Source organism: Rhinatrema bivittatum, chromosome 16 (genome assembly GCF_901001135.1).
Source record: "Rhinatrema bivittatum chromosome 16, aRhiBiv1.1, whole genome shotgun sequence".
Classification (NCBI taxonomy): domain Eukaryota; kingdom Metazoa; phylum Chordata; class Amphibia; order Gymnophiona; family Rhinatrematidae; genus Rhinatrema; species Rhinatrema bivittatum.
Genome location: NC_042630.1, coordinates 71,644,636 through 71,668,825, shown reverse-complemented (window position 1 = coordinate 71,668,825; position 24,190 = coordinate 71,644,636). Strand labels below are relative to the sequence as shown.

At 44.1% G+C, this 24,190-nt stretch overlaps 1 protein-coding gene across 1 annotated transcript in view; it reads left to right on the top strand.

The window, feature by feature from the left end:
• LOC115078746 (mucin-5AC-like) overlaps positions 1 to 20,756 on the top strand; it is a 272,347-nt gene extending 251,591 nt beyond the window's left edge. The window contains exon 5 of the mRNA XM_029581756.1: positions 18,942 to 20,756. Within this exon, the coding sequence (XP_029437616.1) occupies positions 18,942 to 20,567 (1,626 nt within the window). The 3' untranslated portion in view covers positions 20,568 to 20,756. The remainder of the gene's footprint in view (positions 1 to 18,941) is intronic.
• Positions 20,757 to 24,190: the final 3,434 nt, after the last annotated feature.

Here is a 24,190-nt window from a genome sequence, read left to right as displayed (position 1 = left end):
ACCTCACTCGTCGTATTCCTTTCCAGATCATTTATATATATATATTGAAAAGCACCGGTCCAAGTACAGATCCCTGAGGCACTCCACTGTTTACCCTTTTCCACTGAGAAAATTGACCATTTAATCCTACTCTCTGTTTCCTGTCTTTTAACCAGCTTGTAATCCACGAAAGGACATCGCCTCCTATCCCATGACTTTTTAGTTTTCGTAGAAGCCTCTCATGAGGGACTTTTTCAAACGCCTTCTGAAAATCCAAATACACTACATCTACCGGTTCACCTTTATCCACATGTTTATTAACCCCTTCAAAAAAATGAAGCAGATTTCTTAGGCAAGACTTCCCTTGGGTAAATCCATGTTGACTATGTTCCATTAAATCATGTCTTTCTATATGCTTTACAATTTTGTTCTTGAGAATAGTTTCTACTAATTTTCCCGGCACTGAAGTCAGGCTCACTGGTCTATAGTTACCTGGATCACCCCTGGAGCCTTTTTTAAATATTGGGGTTACATTGGCCACCCTCCAGTCTTCAGGTACAATGGATGATTTTAATGAGAGGTTACAAATTTTAACTAATAGATCAGAAATTTCATTTTTGAGTTCCTTCAAGACCCTAGGATGCATACCATCTGGTCCAGGTGATTTGCTACTCTTTAGTTTGTCAATCTGGCCTACTACATCTTCCAGGTTCACAGTGATTTCGTTCAGTTTGTCTGACTCATCACCCCAGAAAACCATCTCCGGAATTGGTATCTCTTCAACATCCTCATTTGTAAACACGGAGGCAAAGAATTCATTTAGTCTTTCTGCAATGGCCTTGTCTTCCCTAAGAGCCCCTTTAACCCCTCTGTCATCTAATGGTCCAACCGACTCCTTCACAGGTTTCTTGCTTTGGATATATTTTAAAAAGTTTTTATTATGAGCTTTTGCCTCTATGGCCAATTTCATTTCAAATTCTCTCTTCGCCCCTCTTATCAATGTTTTACACTTAGCTTGACAATGCTTATGTTTTATCCTATTTTCTTCAGATGGATCCTTCTTCCAGTTTTTGAAGGATGTTTTTTTGGCTAAAATAGCCTCTTTCACCTCACCTTTTAACCATGACGGTAATCATTTTTTCTTCCTTCCACCTTTCTTAATGCGTGGAATACATATGGACTGGGCCTCTAGGATTGTATTTTTAAACAATGTCCATGCCTGTTGAACACTTTTAACCTTTGCAGCTGCACCTTTCAGTTTTTTTCTAACTATTTTTCTCATTTTATCAAAGTTTCCCCCTTTTAAAATTTAGTGTTAGAGCTGCAGATTTACTTATTGTCCCCCTTCCGTTCCTGAACCAATTGCTCCATGAAGCAATCATTTATTACATCCAGGAACTTTATGTCTCTAGCAAGTCCTGATGTTACATTTACCCAGTCAATATTGGGGTAATTGAAATCTCCCATTATTATTGCACTGCCAAATTGGTTTGCTTCCCTGATTTCTCTTAGCATTTCATCATCTGTCTGACCATTTTGTCCAGGTGGACGGTAGTATACTCCTATCACTATACTCTTACCCAACACACATGGGATTTCTACCCATATAGATTCTACTGAGCATTTAGTCTCTTGTATGATCTTTATCCTGTTGGACTCTATACCCTCCCGGACATAAAGTGCCACACCCCCACCAAGTTGATCCTCCCTATCATTGCGATATAATATGTACCCTGATATAGCACTGTCCCATTGGTTATCCTCCTTCCACCAAGTCTCTGTGATGCCAATTATGTCAATCTCATCATTTGCTGCTATACACTCTAACTCTCCCATCTTACTACTTAGACTTCTGGCATTGGCATACAGACATTTCAAAGAGTGTTTTTTGCTTGTTTTAACAACCTGCTTTTCAGTTGTTTGGGATAATTCGGAAATCATTAGCTTTGGTGATTTTTTACATATAGGTATATGAACTATGTTTGCATTTAATGGAACCTCTCTGTTGGGATGCCCTAACTCTCCTGTTTCATTAGTATCCTTCAAGGATACATTTCTCCAAACCATGCACTGCTGAGTGACTGTCGGCTTTCCCCCTTGTTCTAGTTTAAAAGCTGCTCTATCTTCTTTTTGAAAGTTAGTGCCAGCAGCTTGGTTCCACTCTGGTTAAGGTGGAGCAGATCCTTACGGAAAAGTCTCCCCTTTCCCCAAAAGTTTCCCCAGTTCCTTACAAAACTGAATCCCTCTTCCCTGCACCATCGTCTCATCCACGCATTGAAACTCTGGAGCTCTGCCTGCCTCTGGGGACCTGCACGTGGAACAGGAAGCATTTCAGAGAAAGCCACCCTGGAGGTTCTGGATTTCAACTTCCTACCTAAAATCCTAAATTTGGCTTCCAGAACCTCTCTCCCACATTTTCCTATGTCGTTGGTGCCCACATGTACCACGACAACCGGCTCCTCCCCAGCACTGTCTATAATCCTATCTAGGTGACACATGACTCTAAAACTGCCTCGAAGCCATGGTGCTGCCAGCAGTCAGAGGCAGAGGACTCAGCCTCAGAGAGTAGGGATGTGCAGACAAAAAGTTTTCGCTGATAAGTTGATAAGTTGAAATTGAGGGTCGATTTCGTTCAATATGGACATATGGAGAATTCCATAAGTTGAGGGTCTGTCCATAAGTTGACCGGTTCCCATTAAAGTCAATGGGGGAAGGATTTCCAGCCTATTTTTGGCTGCAGAATTGGGGTTTTCTTATCAATTGTCATGAATCTTCTGGGGAGCAATCATCACAACAACAAAAGAGCTCCAAGGTACTTAGACTGTGGCAAAGTGGCACCTAAGTGGCATGAATAGCCTAAGGCACTGGAAAGGTGCAAAGGGGTACCAGAAGTGGCAAGAGTGCTTTAACAGAGGCACAAAGCAGCAGTGAGAATGTCAAAAACACACCACAGCTTCAAAACAGAGCACCGATAGCAGATGCATGAACCATCAAAGGCAGCACCACAGGCAAAGCGGCAAGACAAGTGGCATTGACATCCAACAGCACAATGAAGGGGGAACATAGCAAGAAGATAGACTAGCACCAACACACCGAGGAACCATGAGAGTGGCAAGATCACCACAAGGAGTTAAGTGAGTCATCTGGTGTATGGCAGCAAAGCAGAGTGGCAGAAAGCTGATGGGCAAGACAGGCTGGCAGAGTGGAGGTAGTCTGGTCTGGTCCCTGTGGTTTTGATAGGAGAAAGACAGGCTGGCCCAGGAGAGAGTTCCCTTTCCTTTGTGCAGGGAAGGACTCCCTGGAACGGGTCCACCCCTAGAGTTGGGTGTACCCGGTGTTTACATTGGCGTCCAGTGAATATCGTTGGCGTCTAGTGAATTCCGTTGGCTTCTAGTGAATTCCGACTGTACTTACGCACTTCAGCTGATGACAAAGGAAATTGAAAAAGATCTCTCAGAAATAAGAATACTGCTACTCCAGTCATCCAGGCCTGGATGAACAGGCACATCATTCGAGGACAGAGGTCAATCCCAGCTAGGGACACAAGGCCTGGATGAACAGGCACAGCAATGGAGTTAAAACACCAGTAGGAACACAAGGCCTGGATGACCAGGCACATCATTCGAGGACAGAGGTCAATCCCAGCTAGGGACACAAGGCCTGGATGAACAGGCACATCATTCGAGGAAAGAGGTCAATCCCACCTAGGGACACAAGGCCTGGATGAACAGGCACAGCAATTGAGTTAAAACACCAGTAGGAACACAAGGCCTGGATGAACAGGCACAGCAGTCAAGGACAGAGGTCAATCCCACCTAGGGACACAAGGCCTGGATGAACAGGCACAGCAATGGAGTTAAAACACCTGTTGGAACACAAGGCCTGGATGAACAGGCACATCATTCGAGGACAGAGGTCAATCCCAGCTAGGGACACAAGGCCTGGATGAATAGGGATAGTAATTTTTTTTTTTTTTTGTTATTTATGGCTATTCTAATTTTAAAACGTTTCCAGCACTTATTTTTTATTTATTTATTTTTAATTTTTAAATACCGAGGTTCTGGTATCACATACAAATCAGTCCGGTTTACATAGAACAGTGAGATGCCCAAAAGGAAGGGGCTTCACATATAACTGTAAGACAACGGGCTTTACATATAACTTTACATATAACACAGACCTGCGTCTCGAACCCTGCCATAATAAATTTAAGCAAAACCTCAAAACATGGCTGTTCGAACAAGCTTACACTCAATGATCCTCTACTCTTCTGAAATGCCGATTACTTTTCCTGTTCTCCCTGAATCATTGCTACACGCTAAGTTTATCCTTCTCACTGCTAATTTTGACTTTTTTGGTATCTGAACTACCATTTATTATTAGACTTGCCATTAATTAGGGAATATGGTCACAATTGGTTTATTGTATTTGTTTTTTTATATATATCATGTCCACTTTATTTCAATTTGTCTGTAAAGCCTGTTGCTGAATTATTGTTTATTGTAAACCGAGGTGATGTTTTTAACGTGCCCCGGTATATAAAAAAAAAATCACTAAATAAATAAATAAATAAACTATAAAACAACGTACAACTTGAACATACTTGATACTTGAACACACTTCATACTTGATTAAACTCAGGTACTGTAGGTATTTCCCTATCCCCAGAGGAACACAAGGCCTGGATGAACAGGCACATCATTCGAGGACAGAGGTCAATCCCAGCTAGGGACACAAGGCCTGGATGAACAGGCACAGCAATTGAGTTAAAACACTTGTGGGAACACAAGGCCTGAATGAACAGGCACAGCAATTGAGTTAAAACACCAGTAGGAACACAAGGCCTGGATGAACAGGCACAGCAGTCGAGGACAGAGGTCAATCCCACCTAGGGACACAAGGCCTGGATGAACAGGCACATCATTCGAGGACAGAGGTCAATCCCAGCTAGGGACACAAGGCCTGGATGAACAGGCACAGCAATGGAGTTAAAACTCCAGTCGGAGGAACACAAGGCCTGGATGAACAGGAACATCATTCGAGGACAGAGGTCAATCCCAGCTAGGGACACAAGGCCAGGATGAACAGGCACAGCAATTGAGTTAAAATACTTGTGAGAACACAAGGCCTGGATGAGCAGGCACAGCAATTGAGTTAAAACACTTGTGGGAACACAAGGCCTGGATGGAACAGGCACATCATTCGAGGACAGAGGTCAATCCCAGCTAGGGACACAAGGCCTGGATGAACAGGCACAGCAATTAAGTTAAAACACCAGTAGGAACACAAGGCCTGGAAGAACAGGCACATCATTCGAGGACAGAGGTCAATCCCAGCTAGGGACACAAGGCCTGTATGAACAGGCACATCATTCGAGGACAGAGGTCAATCCCAGCTAGGGACACAAGGCCTGGATGAACAGGCACAGCTATTGAGTTAAAACACTTGTGGGAACACAAGGCCTGGATGAACAGGCACAGCAATTGAGTTAAAACACTTGTGGGAACACAAGGCCTTTATGAACACGGATACTCGGATAGTAATTTTTTTTTTAATGTATTTATATTCTTATTTTAAAACGTTTCTAGCACTTCATACTTGATTACACTCAGGTACTGTAGGTATTTCCCTATCCCCAGAGGAACACAAGGCCTGGATGAACAGGCACAGCAATTGAGTTAAAACACTTGTGGGAACACAAGGCCTGGATGAACAGGCACATCATTCGAGGACAGAGGTCAATCCCAGCTAGGGACACAAGGCCTGGATGAACAGGCACAGCAATTGAGTTAAAACACTTGTGGGAACACAAGGCCTGGATGGAACAGGCACATCATTCGAGGACAGAGGTCAATCCCAGCTAGGGACACAAGGCCTGAATGAACAGGCACAGCAATTGAGTTAAAACACTTGTGGGAACACAAGGCCTGGATGAACAGGCACAGCAATTTAGTTAAAACACTTGTGGGAACACAAGGCCTGGATGAACAGGCAAAGCAATTGAGTTAAAACACTTGTGGGAACACAAGGCCTGGATGGAACAGGCACATCATTCGAGGGCAGAGGTCAATCCCAGCTGGGGACACAAGGCCTGGATGAACAGGAGTGCAGGAGGAATCAAAACTGTTGAAGGTCGAGAAACCTCCTGGGGAAATATCCTTAACAATGGTTTGGGGAGCACTACAAGCTTTGGAAAAAGCGATTTTGGGGCTAACAAAAGAAGTTATTGAGGTGAAAAATCAAGTAAAATTAAATGCTAATGAAATAGAACAACAGAAACAAAATTTGTTAAAGATGGAGAACCGTGTGACTGAAATTGAAAAAGTGCATTCAAATGTGATATTAACTCATAATGATACAAACAGAAGGTTGGAAAAACTTGAGAATAACATAAGGGTTCATAATCTACGCTTCTTAAATTTTCCGGTTATAAAAAATGTCTCACCACTTGATGTGTTTAGGCTTTATGTTGCTCAGGTTCTTAAAATACCTGATGAAATAAAACCAGTGGTGACTAAAGCCTATTATCTATATGCTAAGCAAGGAAGCGCTGAGGCACAAGAAGAACAAGCTTTACCAGATTTATCCTCAATACTGGATTCGTCACATGAACTGGAGATTACTGTGAGAAGACCTCTTTTAGTCACTTTTGCTTTGTTGATGGACAGAAATAATATCTTCAAAAATTACTTTAGAAGCGCCCATGTATTATTCTTTGGACAAAGAATCTGGTGTTACCCAGACCTTGTTAAACAAACTCAGATTCGAAGAAAGCAATTTCTCAATATGAGACAGGAGGTGGTAAAGATTGGTGCTAAGTTTAAACTTTGTTTTCCTTGTAAATGTTGCATGCAATATCAACAACAGATGTATATATTTATGGAACCTATACAGTTAAGGTCCTTCCTAAACTCACATAGCGCCCCTCAATAGCCCATTATGGCGTCTTTTGAAATAGAATGGGGATCTGAATTCAGAATGCCACTAATTCGAAATATTATTTCCTAATTTTTGCTCTTTATATTACATGCTCTCCCATATTTCCTTTATTATTTAGGTACATAAATTTAAATATTGCCTATTGAATATTTTGTTTCAGTATTCTGGTCCCAGAATTTTTGTTGGTTATTTATGTACTTAAAAATTTCAATGCAAGTGTTCTTGTATAAATTGTTTAAAATGCAATAAATAAAAAAAAAAAACAAAAAAAAAAACACTTGTGGGAACACAAGGCCTGGATGGAACAGGCACATCATTCGAGGACAGAGGTCAATCCCAGCTAGGGACACAAGGCCTGGATGAACAGGCACAGCAATTAAGTTAAAACACCAGTAGGAACACAAGGCCTGGATGAACAGGCACATCATTCGAGGACAGAGGTCAATCCCAGCTAGGGACACAAGGCCTGGATGAACAGGCACATCATTCGAGGACAGAGGTCAATCCCAGCTAGGGACACAAGGCCTGGATGAACAGGCACAGCAATTGAGTTAAAACACTTGTGGGAACACAAGGCCTGGATGACCGGGCACATCATTCGAGGACAGAGGTCAATCCCAGCTAGGGACACAAGGTCTGGATGAACAGGCACAGCAATAGAGTTAAAACACCAGTAGGAACACAAGGCCTGGATGAACAGGCACAGCAATTGAGTTAAAACACTTGTGGGAACACAAGGCCTGGATGAACAGGCAAAGCAATTGAGTTAAAACACTTGTGGGAACACAAGGCCTGGATGGAACAGGCACATCATTCGAGGACAGAGGTCAATCCCAGCTAGGGACACAAGGCCTGGATGAACAGGCACAGCAATTGAGTTAAAACACTTGTGGGAACACAAGGCCTGGATGGAACAGGCACATCATTCGAGGGCAGAGGTCAATCCCAGCTGGGGACACAAGGCCTGGATGAACAGGAAAAGCAATTGAGTTAAAACACTTGTGGGAACACAAGGCCTGGATGGAACAGGCACATCATTCGAGGACAGAGGTCAATCCCAGCTGGGGACACAAGGCCTGGATGAACAGGCACAGCAATTGAGTTAAAACACTTGTGGGAACACAAGGCCTGGATGAACAGGCGCAGCAATTGAGGTCAAACACCGGTAGGAACACAAGGCCTGCACAGTAGACGGTCAGGCACAGCGATTCATGTCAGGAACATGTGCTGCAGTTTATTATCTTGAGCATAGGAGGCAATTAGAGCTGCTGCAAGGCTTTGAATAGCTTTCATTCGTCTTGCCATTCACAGGGAAAATTTGGAAAGCCAAGCAAACGCAGGTTTACTTTCAAAAACACTAGCATTTCCATCAACTCTGGTGCCAGCCTTGAGCGGTGAGGGCTCATGATATCCCCTGTCATTGAAAAGACACGTTCACTGGGCACACTGGTTGGTGGACATGACAGATATCGTTCAGCCACTTTGGCTAGGTGTGGCCAGACAGTGGACTTGTGTGCCCAATATGCCAGCGGATCTGTCTGCATGTTCTCTATCGGCTCTGAGAGATACCGTGTCACTGACAGCTGTGCTGCTGTCTCCTCCTGTGCTTGGGAGGGCTCAGAGTCACTCAATCCAGCTACTTTCTCTCTCGCTCATTGCACAACTGATGAATCTTTATGGCCAACATGCCTTGGGCGTTCTGACGTGGAGGAGGAGGTACTACCTGTCACTGACACAGGGCTTCTCCTGCCTGGGCTAGCAGCACAACTCTGTGACGTGCCCGCTGTTTCCACCTCTGCTTCAAGCCTAATCTGACTCTGTTTCCGCATATGGCGCTCCTGTTCACGGACCTTACCTAACAGCAGATCCTTCACATATGACAGACAATTGGTCTGTAGGGCGAGTTTACCTTTCACACGGGGATCACAGACAGAGGCGAGCATGTATGTGCTGTCCTCTGTTAAAGGCCTTAATCTGTCTTTCACCTGCTGCTGCAAAACTTCCAGACACTGCAGCACCTCAGCAGTCATTCCTTCTTGCTGTTTAAAGGCCTCCAAATGGTCATCCAGGAATTTAACTATAGGGATGATGTCCGCCAAGGTGGCACTTCTGGAACTCAGCTCCTCCGTGACATCCTTGAAGGGCTGCAGGATTTTTACCAGCTGACTCATGACTAACCAATCGCGATGCCCTAGGGGATTCTGCACACCTATGTCCATTCTACCAGAAAGTTCATGAAGGGGTGTCTGCAGCTCCAGTAACCTCTCCAGCATCATAAAGGTGGAATTCCACCGGGTGGCAATGTCTTGAATGAGACGCTTCTGAGGCATATCCAAATCAGTCTGCTTTTGTCGGAGAACCTGCCCCGCCTTGACACTTCTGTGGAAGTGTGCTGCTATGTTCCTGCACTTATGTATTAACCTACGCAGGTATTCATTCTCCTTGTCATTGGACTCCAAGCCCAGAGCTGACTTCACTACCAGATGCAGAGTGTGTGCAAAACATCGGATGTTCTTAAACCGCCCATCACTTATTGCCTTAACCATGTTTGCACCGTTGTCTGTGACAAAAAACCCTGCCCGCGTTTTCCTGTCTCGCTGGTGCAGTTGCCCTCCAGCATCTTCCTGATGCATGCTAGAACATTGGCTGCGGTATGGGCCTGGTCCGCCAGGTGGGTGTGCAGTAAAGCCCACCTCCACCCTGACACTTCTTCAGTAATAGAGCTGCTGGCTGCCCCTGCCTCTGCCATGTCCCACCAGTGTGCTGTCAGAGAGAGGTAAGAGTGTGCAGCATTCATGGTGGTCCAGATATCGCAGGTGAAATGCACTCTTCCGTCTGCCTTACCTAGTAGTGCTTGCAAGTGACTGCGACACTGCTTGTACAGGCTGGGGATGACCTTTCTACTAAATGTGGTTCTGGAGGGGACTTTGTAATTTGGAAGTACAACCTTCAAAAAACGCTTGAAACCCACATTCTCCACTAACTGCAAGGGCTGGTCATCAAGGGCAATCATTTCCCCAATGCTCCTGGTTACAACTTTTGAGGCTGCCTGCCTCCTACCCCGGGATAGCGTTACCGCACTCCACCCCATTTCCTCCATGGTGGATTGTCGCTTCTGCCACATGTCACTGGATTGCTGGGTGTTGCCTCTTAATATGATGGTTCATGCCAAAATTTGATAGATGTCCCATTTGCTTGCCTCTGCTAATATCCCTGGCACAGTAATTACACCGAGCATAACGCGGGTCTTCTGTCGCTTTAAAATGTTTCCAGATCGGAGGTTTCTTTTCTGATCCTCCTCTCTTTACCACCTTGGGGGTGGTTGCTGTCACTGGAGTTGAGGTACTAGTGGGTTGTGCACCCTGAGAAGCAATGCCAGCGGGGGCACCAGTCGTCACCCTCTGTCTCCCCTCTGAATCTCTTCCTCCTCCTCGATATCACTGTAATCTTTCCCCTGCTGCACAGTTCTGGAGGTGGAGGCTAAGACAGGACTAACTGATTCTACAGAAGATTCGTCAGCTACTACTTCTTCCGTTTCTGATGAGAATCCCACCCAAGAAGATTCTTCTTCTGAATCAGAAGCTAACAGTGCCAGCGCTACCTTGTGACCGCTAAGTCTTAGTTGAGACTTCTGTCCCCCGGCTGCTCTTGGGTGTCTAAATTTTGTCGGGCTTGACTCTGCCTCCCCTTCCCTCTCCTTCAAAACTACAGGGCCAGAAACAAGTGGTGGCGATGGGGAAGTATCATGGGCCGATTTCGTTTTTTTTGCCATGGAACTGCCATCCCCTACAAAGAGTTTAGATTGCGACAGTTGCCTTTTTAGCTGTACTGGTGGTGTTGCACTTGTGTCTTTTGCGGTGCCTCCGCTGCCAGTCCCAATAAGTCGATTGCATCTCTCTTTCCTTGACATTATGGATGATTTTATGTGGTAACACTGCCCACTGTCCCACAATAATAATGTTCAGTCTGTTTAAAATTCCCAAATGAACAGACCCACTCAAGAACAATGTTCAGTCTGTTTAAAACACTAAAATGAACTGACCCACTCAAGAACAATGTTCAGTCTGTTTAAAATACCAAAATGAACAGACTGACTCAATAACAATGTTCAGTCTGTTTAAAATACCAAAATGAACTGACCCACTCAAGAACAATGTTCAGTCTGTTTAAAACACTAAAATGAACTGACCCACTCAAGAACAATGTTCAGTCTGTTTAAAATACCAAAATGAACAGACCGACTCAAGAACAATGTTCACTGTCTGTTTAAAATACCAAAATGAACAGACCCACTCAAGAAAAATGTTCACTGTCTGTTTAAAATACCAAAATGAACAGACTGACTCAAGAACAATGTTCAGTCTGTTTAAAATACCAAAATGAACAGACCGACTCAATAACAACGTTCAGTCTGTTTAAAATACGAAAATGGACAGACTCACTCTCAATAACAATGTTGTAAAGTCTGTTTAAAATTCCCAAATGAACAGACTGACTCATTGAAGGACAATGTTCAGTCTGTTTAAAATGCCCACTGCCTCACTGCCTGCCTGGCAGTGCACTCAATGTGTGTGTGCAGTGCACATAGAACTAGCTTGCTTTTAAGCAGATATGAGGCAGAGTACTGCGGCCCAGGCACTTCCCAGCACAGACCCACTCAAGGACAATGCGTTGAGTCTGTTTAAAAATACCAAAATGAACAGACTCACTGAAGGACAATGTTCAGTCTGTTTAAAGTACCAAAATGGACAGACTCACTCTCAATAACAATGTTGTAAAGTCTGTTTAAAATTCCCAAATGAACAGACTCACTGAAGGACAATGTTCAGTCTGTTTAAAATGCCCACCGCCTCACTGCCTGCCTGGCAGTGCACTCAATGTGTGTGTGCAGTGCACACAGAACTAGCTTGCTTTTAAGCAGATAAGAGGCAGAGTACTGCGGCCCAGGCACTTCCCAGCACAGACCCACTCAAGGACAATGCGTTGAGTCTGTTTAAAAATACCAAAATGAACAGACTCACTGAAGGACAATGTTCAGTCTGTTTAAAGTACCAAAATGGACAGACTCACTCTCAATAACAATGTTGTAAAGTCTGTTTAAAATTCCCAAATGAACAGACTCACTGAAGGACAATGTTCAGTCTGTTTAAAATGCCCACCACCTCACTGCCTGCCTGGCAGTGCACGAAATGTGTGTGTGCAGTGCACACAGAACTAGCTTGCTTTTAAGCAGATAAGAGGCAGAGTACTGTGGCCCAGGCACCTCCCAGCACAGACCCACTCAAGGACAATGAGTTGAGTCTGTTTAAAAATACCAAAATGAACAGACTGACTCAAGAACAATGTTCAGTCTGTTTAAAACACTAAAATGAACTGACCCACTCAAGAACAATGTTCAGTCTGTTTAAAATACCAAAATGAAAAGACTGACTCAATAACAATATTCAGTCTGTTAAAAATACCAAAATGAACTGACCCACTCAAGAACAATGTTCACTGTCTCTTTAAAATACCAAAATGAACAGACCCACTCAAGAACAATGTTCACTGTCTGTTTAAAATACCAAAATGAACAGACTGACTCAAGAACAATGTTCAGTCTGTTTAAAGTACCAAAATGGACAGACTCACTCTCAATAACAATGTTGTAAAGTCTGTTTAAAATTCCTAAATGAACAGACTCACTGAAGGACAATGTTCAGTCTGTTTAAAATGCCCACCGCCTCACTGCCTGCCTGGCAGTGCACTCAATGTGTGTGTGCAGTGCACACAGAACTAGCTTGCTTTTAAGCAGATAAGAGGCAGAGTACTGCGGCCCAGGCACTTCCCAGCACAGACCCACTCAAGGACAATGCTTTGAGTCTGTTTAAAAATACCAAAATGAACAGACTCACTGAAGGACAATGTTCAGTCTGTTTAAAATGCCCACTGTCTCACTGCCTGCCTGGCAGTGCATTCAATGTGTGTGTGCAGTGCACACAGAACTAGCTTGCTTTTAAGCAGATAAGAAGCAGAGTACTGCGGCCCAGGCACTTCCCAGCACAGACCCACTCAAGGACAATGCGTTTAGTCTGTTTAAAAATACCAAAATGAGCAGACTCACTGAAGGACAATGTTCAGTCTGTTTAAAATGCCCACTGCCTCACTGCCTGCCTGGCAGTGCACTCAATGTGTGTGTGCAGTGCACACAGAACTAGCTTGCTTTTAAGCAGATAAGAGGCAGAGTACTGCAGCCCAGGCACTTCCCAGCACAGACCCACTCAAGGACAATGCGTTGAATCTGTTTAAAAATACCAAAATGAACAGACTCACTGAAGGACAATGTTCAGTCTGTTTAAAATGCCCACTGCCTCACTGCCTGCCTGGCAGTGCACTCAATGTGTGTTTGCAGTGCACACAGAACTAGCTTGCTTTTAAGCAGATAAGAGGCAGAGTACTCCCGGCCCTGGCACTTCCCAGCATAAAATGAACAGACTCACTCAATAACAATGTTCAGTCTGTTTAAAATTCCCAAATGAACAGACTGACTCAATAACAATGTTGTTAAGTCTGTTTAAAAATACCAAAATGAACAGACTCACTGAAGGACAATGTTCAGTCTGTTTAAAATGCCCACTGCCTCACTGCCTGCCTGGCAGTGCACTCAATGTGTGTGTGCAGTGCACACAGAACTAGCTGGCTTTTAAGCAGATAAGAGGCAGAGTACTGTGGCCCAGGCACTTCCCAGCACAGACCCACTCAAGGACAATGCGTTGAGTCTGTTTAAAAATACCAAAATGAACAGACTCACTCAAGAACAATGTTGTTAAGTCTGTTTAAAAATACCAAAATGAACAGACTGACTCAAGAACAATTTTCAGTCTGTTTAAAATGCCCACTGCACTGACAGACTAAGTAATTGGAATTTAATAAAGCAGGAATTTTTGACCCTCCAGAAACATGGATGACATTGAAAATATTAATATCTCTCTCCAAGCCAGCCCAACACCCTCAATGGTAAATAGTGGTCAGTGCTAGCTGATTAGACCACTAGACTGCTTGAAAGAAACAGGAATAGGAATACTAGTGACTGTAGCTGACCCATGCCACTAATGCAAGACCAGGAAATGGAATATTTTTCTTTCCTTTGCCTAACACAGAATCTGTTCTGTGTTGTCTAATATCTGCTTCTGGTTCTGCTTCTGCTTCTGGTTCTGCTTTACTGCCTGCCTGCCTGCCTCAGCCTGCCTCAACTTGCCCAGCCCACCTCCCCACAGAATCACTGGAAATGTCCATGAGCCCTCGTACTGCTGCTGCTTATATAGTGCTGGCTCGTCAGTAAATCCTCAGAGAAGCACTGAATGACAGCGCGATTCGCTGCATTCAGTGCTTCTCTGAAAACGTGAACGCAGATTCTCTGCGTTCCGGTATCCATGCCGACCTGTCCGACCCTTTCCTGTGAGTCACTGCGACTCACAGGAAAGGGTCAGACAGGTTGGCATGGTTACCGCAGGGGCGCCGCCATTTTGAGGTAATCCGGGGTTCCGAGCTCGCAGCTAATGGCGGCGAGAAAAGCGCGCCTCGTGGTTCAACGTATGCAACGTAGCTATGTTGAATACGTTGGAAATCGCGATCATTGCGCCTCATCACTTTTTTAAGTTAAAAAAAAAAAAAAAGTTGCGGATTGCTAATGCGTTCAAAACGAATGCACACCCCTATCAGAGAGTGATCCTGACATTTTGCTGGCAACGTGGTCGGAGCATGAAGCTTTTCTCCGAGACCTTATGGAATAGTTTTCAGAGAAAATCACCCAAAAATTAGACTCCCACCTGGGCATTATCATGGAAAAGGTGTCTGACTTAGTCAAATTAGGTCAGGAATTGAGGAGCAGAAGGCCAAGATGGCAGACATTGAGATAACAGTATCGTCGGTGAGTGCCAAAATCGATAAATTGGACCGCAATTACAAGGCTATCCTAGAAAAAATTGTCGACTTAGAACATTGGTCATGCTGATGCAATATTCGCATTCTCGATGTTCCAGAGTGTGTAGAAGACTCCGATGCGGTAGCCTTCTTCTCAATATGGCTGCCCACCTTTCTGCATCTTCAGGCTGGTGGAGACATCATCAAGCTGGACCAGGTGCATTGTGCTCTGGCCTCCGAACCTGCGAATGGAAATCGCTCACAGCTCATAAAGCTCCACAACTACACAGATAACAGCAGAATCCTTGCTCCAGCTTGAGACTTAAAAGATTTGTCTTTCCAGGGCAGCAAGGTTATGTTTTTTCCAGATTTTTCTATGGAGTTACAAAGTAAACGGCAGGCATTTCTGGGGGTTAAAAAAGACCTGTAGAAATTGGATCTGCGGTATGCCCTACAGTGCCCATCGAAATTGAAGACTGGGGCAAATCGGTGGTCATGAACATAGTCCCAGATGCCGAGAACTGGATAAAAGACAACAATTCTAATGCCTTCACTTGATAGGGGGGACTTTCCTTTTTTTCAACATGATGGTGGCGATCTCCTTTTCTACATTTTGTGGAAGCTAATGTCGGCAGGGTTATCACACAGTTTTGATCAAAGTTCCAGCTTCACTTCCCCTCCCAGCACCTTTGCTTTCCTGGATTTTATTCTTTTTAAGACTTGTTCAGGCCCTGTCGCTATCACTGATTTTTGGTGGCAATTCCTTCAAATTTTGTGGACACTTTTTTTATGTTTGTCTGGGTCTGCACCTCTCAGTTGCTGGACTTAACTTTCCATCCTATCCAAGTTCTTTAATTTTGACTTTGCAACTCTTCTCAGTGCCTCAGATGGGATGTGCATATATGTTCTTACTAATGGATAACTTGCATTCTCCTCATAATTTTTTTGACTCATTAAAGCCATTTACCTCTATTGATGTACTTTCTTTGCCATTAAACTAATACTAGGGGCGGTTTCTGATAATGTGTTTATTTTTTCCTCTGCTGCGTTTGACTTTACTTTGCTCTTTTCTTCATACTGGTGTCCATCTTATGACTCCAAGGTTTGGAAACACATCTGCTTAATGGCACATCGTAGCTCCTTAAGAACATAAGAACATAAGAAAATGCCATACTGGGTCAGACCAAGGGTCCATCAAGCCCAGCATCCTGTCTCCAACAGTGGCCAATCCAGGCCATAAGAACCTGGCAAGTACCCAAAAACTAAGTCTATTCCATGTAACCATTGCTAATGGCAGTGGCTATTCTCTAAGTGAACTTAATAGCAGGTAATGGACTTCTCCTCCAAGAACTTATCCAATCCTTTTTTAAACACAGCTATACTAACTGCACGAACCACATTCTCTGGCAACAAATTCCAGAGTTTAATTGTGCGTTGAGTAAAAAAGAACTTTCTCCGATTAGTTTTAAATGTGCCCCATGCTAACTTCATGGAGTGTCCCCTAGTCTTTCTACTATCTGAAAGAGTAAATAACCGATTCACATCTACCCGTTCTAGACCTCTCATGATTTTAAACACCTCTATCATATCCCCCCTCAGTCGTCTCTTCTCCAAGCTGAAAAGTCCTAACCTCTTTAGTCTTTCCTCATAGAGGAGTTGTTCCATTCCCCTTATCATTTTGGTAGCCCTTCTCTGTACCTTCTCCATCGCAATTATATCTTTTTTGAGATGCGGCGACCAGAATTGTACACAGTATTCAAGGTGCGGTCTCACCATGGAGCGATACAGAGGCATTATGACATTTTCCGTTTTATTCATCATTCCTTTTCTAATAATTCCCAACATTCTGTTTGCTTTTTTGACTGCCGCAGCACACTGAACCGACGATTTCAATGTGTTATCCACTATGACACCTAGATCTCTTTCTTGGGTTGTAGCACCTAATATGGAACCCAATATCGTGTAATTATAGCATGGGTTATTTTTCCCTATATGCATCACCTTGCACTTATCCACATTAAATTTCATCTGCCATTTGGATGCCCAATTTTCCAGTCTCACAAGGTCTTCCTGCAATTTATCACAATCTGCTTGTGATTTAACTACTCTGAACAATTTTGTGTCATCTGCAAATTTGATTATCTCACTCGTCGTATTTCTTTCCAGATCATTTATAAATATATTGAACAGTAAGGGTCCCAATACAGATCCCTGAGGCACTCCACTGTCCACTCCCTTCCACTGAGAAAATTGCCCATTTAATCCTACTCTCTGTTTCCTGTCTTTTAGCCAGGTGGAGCTTATGATCCAGCTGTTACATAGAACCTACCAGATGCTCCTTTGTTATGGGAACACAGCAGTGCTGTGTTGGCGTGGCTACGGTGAAGTGGGATCATATATGTATATGTAGTGGCAATGCCAAAGTGTGCATCATTTTTGGAGTTAAGTAATGCTGGAAGTTGCTGATATACTGGGCTTCCCTTTTGGTATTACTCCTACACTGTTTTTTTTTGGTAGATGGGTGGGTTCTATGGTTCCCCGGAAGCATTGCCCTTTATTAAGAAGGCAGTTCCTATTGGCTGCCAAATTTACTATAGCTAGCCACCTTTTGGAAATCTGGGTTACACCATTGGCACGATCAGGTTAGGGAAATAGCAGATATTGAACGTTTTGTGTTTTGCTTCCAAGAATGAAAACTTTAAGTATCAAAATATTTGAGGTCCTTATCATGCTTATTACCAGAATGGTTGATCAATGTTCAGTTTAAAGGGAGAGACATTACTTGCATTTGCCTGTAATGTTTATTGGTGGTTTGCTGAAGCAATATGTTTACTTTGCCTTGTATTCCTGTGTATTGGAAAATCTGTTAAATAAAAAGTTTAAAAAGAAACTGGTTGAGCAGATGGTATAGTGGACTGGGCTGCAATACTTCCTCTTTACTGGACAGGAAGACCGCTCTCCTCTGTAGACAAATAAAACAGCCTCCTCACTTACGTTGCATATTCAAACACTTACGTTGCATATTCAAAGTAGCCCACTGGCACTGCAACCTCTTGCAAACCCAAACAGTGGAACAAAGAGCTCAGTTCACAACTTGGTTGGTATCCTTAGCAATGCCACATATTTGATCAGCACATAGAATGTTTTACTCTTGCCATGGAAAAAAAATGAGCCTCTACTGGTTTCTATCTCAGGGTACACAAGTAAAAAAGTAACTAAAACCACAAAGCTGGAGGCAGAGAAGTGCCTCCCACTTACTGCAAGCATCTCCCTTTCTACCCCTAGCTCTCATCTTGTGACATCACCAACATTTAAAGGCACAGTCCCCAATTTAAACTAGCTACCACTGAAACACAATTGATTGCTTTACTTAGGTAGAGGTTGAGTGAATTTTAAGTAGTAAGCAGAGGTTAAGGACCAGAATTGGGACCTGGGTCACACGTGTTCTTCTATGGGAATGCACGCACACCTGAGGAACATAACACACCGCATTCTTACTTTCTTTAGTATCCAGCCCATTTCTGATAAAAGTCAATCCTGCACTGGTCCAAGATCCTGTTTTGTACCCTCCAAGCTCCTTGGACCCTGCTCAAAGCAGTGTTCAGCACAATAAGAAACCTGTATTAGACTGGACAGCTGGGGCAGAATAATTTCCCATTGCTGCAGAAGATATATGACAGATATATTGCCCTCGAATTGTTCAGAAATGTTCATTCGTTTTCTGGTATGTGAAACTGCTTGCACTAGAAAAGGGGGAAGATGTGATATAGTGTTCATTTCAAGGCTGTGTTAATAAAGTTGTTAGCAAAGATCATGGGACATGGGACACCTTGGGAAATAATTAAGAAGTTCACTGTTCCTGTTCAGACTGTGTGGTTGAGTCTGTCTAGGGTAGGGTCTAGTTATATCTAAATAACCAGCACATAACCATCTAGAATGTGACAGTTTACCTCATAGAATTTTGCTTCCTGCACTATTTTTATGTTTCTCTTAACAAATGGTGTTAGTGGTGGTACTTTTACGTAGAAAGATCCATAAATAAATCTTGTTTATGGGAATAAAATCACTAAGTACTTGCTGTGTTTTAAAGGGAGCTGACAATTCCTGTCCTTCTTCTGCAGGATGACAGTGGTGGGCCCTTGGTGTGCAGGAGCTGGAAAAACGATCGCTGGTACCAAGTAGGGATAGTGAGCTGGGGGCAGGGCTGTGACCGGAAGATGAGCCTCGGTGTCTACACTCAGCTCTCCAAATATCTGGGCTGGATTGAAGCAATGACTTATGATGCCGGGAAGCCATTTGTGGTAGAGGAACCCTCCAAGAAATCCACTACCCCTGATGTCGCTACTGACATCACTACCATCTACAAGCCCACTGCTATCAAGAATACGTCCAGAGCTAACATATATAGCACCAAAGCCACTGGTGTAGCTGGCACCACGTATACCACCATCATCACATGGACTTTCGTTCTCACACCTACCAACACTACTAATAACAGTGCTGGTACAAGTCCTACTCCTCCCAGTGTTGCCAGCCCCAGTGGACCCACTGCCAACAACTCTATAACTACTGTTTTGCCTAGCCCCACTGAAACTACTGTTACCAGTCCTAATGTTGAGGCAGCTTTCAATTCTACTATCATGGAGACCAGCAAACTCAACCCTACCACAACCACCATAACTATTGAAAATTTTGTCAACAATTCCACTGAAAGCAATGTCACTAGTCTCACTCATGTTACTGCTTTCAGCCCCAACACTATGGACGCCACGAACTCCAGTGCTACCGTTGATCATATCGCTACCATTGAGGCCATCAGCACCAGTGTCACTGTATCTCTCAGCCCTTTTACCACGGAAACCACTAATTCTAGTGCCACCATATCTCCCAGCCCCACCATTGAACTCTGCTTCTCTGATAGTTCCACCACCATGGAAGCCACCAACCCCACCACCATAGAGGCCACCAACCCCAGTGCCACCATTGCTCCCAGCCCCACCATAGAGGCCACTGAGCCATACCTCTCTGACATTACCAGCCCTACGGAAACAGCTGCCATCAGCCACACTAACACTTCTGCTACTAGCACCACCATTATAGAGGCTAGCATTGTCAGTGCCACAACTGTTCCCAGCCCCACTGCCACGGAGGCTACCAAATTCTACCCCACTGTCAGTATCAGTTCCACTGAAACTGCTGCTGTCAGTGACACTGCGGCTGCTACTACTAGCCACAAAACAGATTTAATTAATCCCAGTGCCACCATTGCCCCCAGTTCCACTGCCACAGAAGCCACCGAACTATATCCCACCACTAATGCTAGCCCCACTGAAACTGTTACCATCATTGACATTGATACTGCTGCTCCCACCCCCACCACTAACGCCAGTGCCACCACTTTTCCCAGTCTTACTGTCATAGAAGCCACCATAGCTTATCCAACTGCTTCCACTAGTCCTGCCACTATCCAGGCTGATATGTCTTCTAGCCCCACCATCAATGAGACTGCTGAATTCTTCCCCACTGATAATGCCAGCCCAACTGAAACCACTGGCACCAGCCCTTCTGATGTTGCTGCTTCTAGCCATGATACAGTGGATGCCAACCTTGATACCATGCTGACTGCCACCATGTCTACATTCATGTTCACTGCTATAGAAGCTGCCGCTTTCTCCTATATTTCAGTTTCACCAGTATCTCCACCACCACTTGCTGCCACCACAAATTACTCCCAAATCCATAGTTAACTCCCACCACTTTTATAAATCTTACCTCCATCCGGCCACTCCCCCTCTTTACCCACCTTCAGTGTCACCCCACCCTCTCTGTTATATCCATCATTGTCACTGCTTGTTGCCTTCTCTCACACTGTAGAGGCTGATTATAAACTCAGAAAAACACTGATGTACTCTATAACAAAATCCAAACTCTCATTATTAAAATCTCAATGTACTTTTCAATGGATTAATAGCTCTGTGTTGAAGAATTAATATTTACCATTTCCTACCAAAGCAATAATTTTAGATTTTTGATACTGTCTTCAAAAGCAGAGCTTGGAGGATATTTATGATCGCAGTAATTACCAAACCAGTGTTTTAACCTAATTACCAGTCCTGGATTTGTCAATAGGCACCCATTATGCCTGTGTCTAGGGCAGCTGACTAAGATTTACTGCTTTCCAGCTCTGCTGAATCTCATTCAGCAGAGAACAACCTTCTGCTTCCCTTACAGGAAGTGGGAGGGTGAAAGCACCAAACGTGCCTAGGGGTGGCAAAATCCTAAATCCATCTCTACTTACTACCTGCAGTCTCTGTACAGTTCCAGGCCTGGCAGCATCCCTGTCAGTCCTACTGCTCAATGGTAAAGATCCAGAGAAGGATGGACGAGCCCTACGAGAATGTGTCTCCAGCAGTTCTTTAGCTTCCTGGTGTAGTGCTCCATAAAGGAGGGCCTATGAACAGACAAGGTGGGAGGGTCCCAACCAAAGCAGAAGAGGAAGAGAATCTTCCAGAGCAGACTTGCTAACCTAGTTGGGGAGGGCAGAGAGAGACAGAAGACAGAAGCTCACATATGAGTATACAAAAATAAACTAACTGGTAGTAGATTCAAAACAAAATTAAGAAGGGATTTTTTTCAGTCAACAAATGTGTGTCCCAGGGACCTGTCAGAATGAAGGGGCACACATAAGAACATGCCATATTGGGTCAGACCAATAGTGGCCAATTCAAGCCATAAGAACCAGGCAAGTACCCAAAAACTAAGTCTATTCCATGTTACTGTTGCTAACAATAACAGTGGCTATTAGTCAACGTAATTAATAGCAGGTAATGGACTTCTCCACCAAGAACTTATCCGCTCCTTTTTTAATACAGCTACACTAACTGCACTAACCACTAGGGGTGTGAATCGTGTGATCGATCGTCTTAACGATCGATTTTGGCTGGGGGGGGGAGGGAAATCTGATCGTCGTGTTTTTTTGTTTTTTTTTTAAATCGTTAAAAATCGTAAATCGGGGGAGGGCGGGAAAACCGGCACACCAAAACAACCCTAAACCGTCGCCTGTATGACATAGTGAGGGCAAAGGTAGCGCCGGCGCCATTTTGAATATTGGCAATACGGCCTGCGTGCAGGAGGTCGCTCCCGGACCCCCGCTGGACTTTTGGCAAGTCTTGAGGGGGCAGGAGGCCCCCCCAAGCTGGCCAAAAGTCCCTGGGGGTCCAGCGGGTGTCCGGGAGCGATCTCCTGCATGCATGACGTCGGGAGCCAGGAACAAAAATGGCGCCGGCGCTACCTTTGCCCTGTCACATGATAAGGGCAAAGGGCCACCGGCACCATTTCTCTTAACGCAGCCATGGCCAGAGAGCGGGAGATCACGCTGGGACCCCCCCACTGGACCCCAGGTAATTTAAAACATTTTGGAGGGGTTCGGGAGGGTGGGGGATTTGTTTTAAAGGGTCGGGGTGGGTTTTAGGGTTGTTTTGGTGTGCCAGTTTTCCCGCGCCCTATTTAATGATACAATACAAATCCCCCTGACGATAAATCGGGGGCATTTTCATTTCATTTTCATTTTTTCATTTAATAAAATTTATTAAACGCCCAACACAAAAAGGCCTGGGCGATATACATAGAACATACATAATAATAAAAACAGACATTACACATATAAGCATCAATATCAGGTTCCATAGGAACCAATCCAATTTAACCAAACAAACATAAGGAAATTATCCCTGTTCACTGAGTACAATATCATGGTAAAACCATCAGAGTAATTAAACACTTCATACTTCCATAGGATCACAATGGTATTATGAGGCAAACACATTGTCTTCATAAGTTATTAAACACACGAGTCAACAAATAACTCTTAAATGCCATCTTAAATTTTTTAACATCTTCCAGCTCCCGAATTTCAAAAGGGATAAGATTCCATTGAACTGGAGCCGCGATGGAAAAAGAAGTCTCTCTAGTATTAACAAGTCGGGCCTGTCTAACAGTAGGGATGTCTAATAAATTCAATTGTGATGATCTTAAGGGTCTAGCCGGCTTATGAATACGCAAAAGAGCATTAAACCAAACAGATGATTCAGAGTCACGTAATTTCCACACTATCATGCCTAACTTGAATATAATACGCTCGTGAACGGGCAGCCAGTTAAGTTTGGCTAAGACGGGTGAAATCCTATCAGAGCATTTATTGTATCGTGCACTCTAACGATTTTGGACGATTTTAAAATTATCTGACGATAATTGTAATCGTTCAAAAACGATTCACATCCCTACTAACCACATCCTCTGGCAACAAATTCCAGAGTTTAATTGTGCGTTGAGTGAAAAAGAACTTTCTCTGATTAGTTTTAATTGTGCCACATGCTAACTTCATAGAGTGCTCCCTAGTCTTTCTATTATCTGAAAGAGTAAATGGAGAAATTACTTACCTGATAATTTTGTTTTCCTTAGTGTAGACAGATGGACTCAGGACCAATGGGTATAGTGTACTCCTGATAGCAGTTGGAGACGGATCAGATTTCAATCTGACTTCAGCCCTAATACTTATACCCCTGCAGGAAGTGCAGCTCTTCAGTATTCTCCTCGAAAAGCATTGTGGATATATGTGTGACTGACTAATTTGATTAACTTGAATAACTTCATAACTTGGTTAAACTTTATAACTTGATTAACTTGATCTGGTTGAATTGGCTATAGCTGGAGACCGCCAGTGCCCTCAACCGGAAAGCGTCGACACCTGGTAGGATGGGTGTCCAAAGTGAAGGAAAACATGGCTTACCCTTGTATCCTTCGAAATTCCATGAGTAACGGCAGGCAAGGGTGGGATGCTGAGTCCATCTGTCTACACTAAGGAAAACGAAATTATCAGGTAAGTAATTTCTCCATTTCCTAGCGTGTAGCAGATGGACTCAGGACCAATGGGATGTATAAAAGCTACTCCCAAACCGGGTGGGAGGCTGCCCGTGACCCACTTAGTACTGCCCTTGCAAATGCCATGTCCTCCCGAGCCTGAACATCCAGGCGGTGGAACCTGGAGAATGTGTGGATGGAGGACCAAGTCGCCGCCCTGAAAATCTCAGCGGGAGACAACATTCTGGTTTCTGCCCAGGACACTGCCTGGGCTCTAGTAGAATGGGCCTTGACTTGTAGAGGCAGCGGCTTGCCTGCTTCTACGTAGGCCGCCTTGATGACTTCCTTGATCCAGTGGGCTATGGTTGCCCGCAAGGCCGCTTCCCCTTGTCTCTTCCCGCTGTGAAGGACGAATAGGTGGTCCGTTTTTCGTACAAGTTCTGACATTTCCAGGTATCTGGATAGGAGTCTGCCGATGTTGAGGTGGCGTAGACTACGAGCTTCTTCCGAA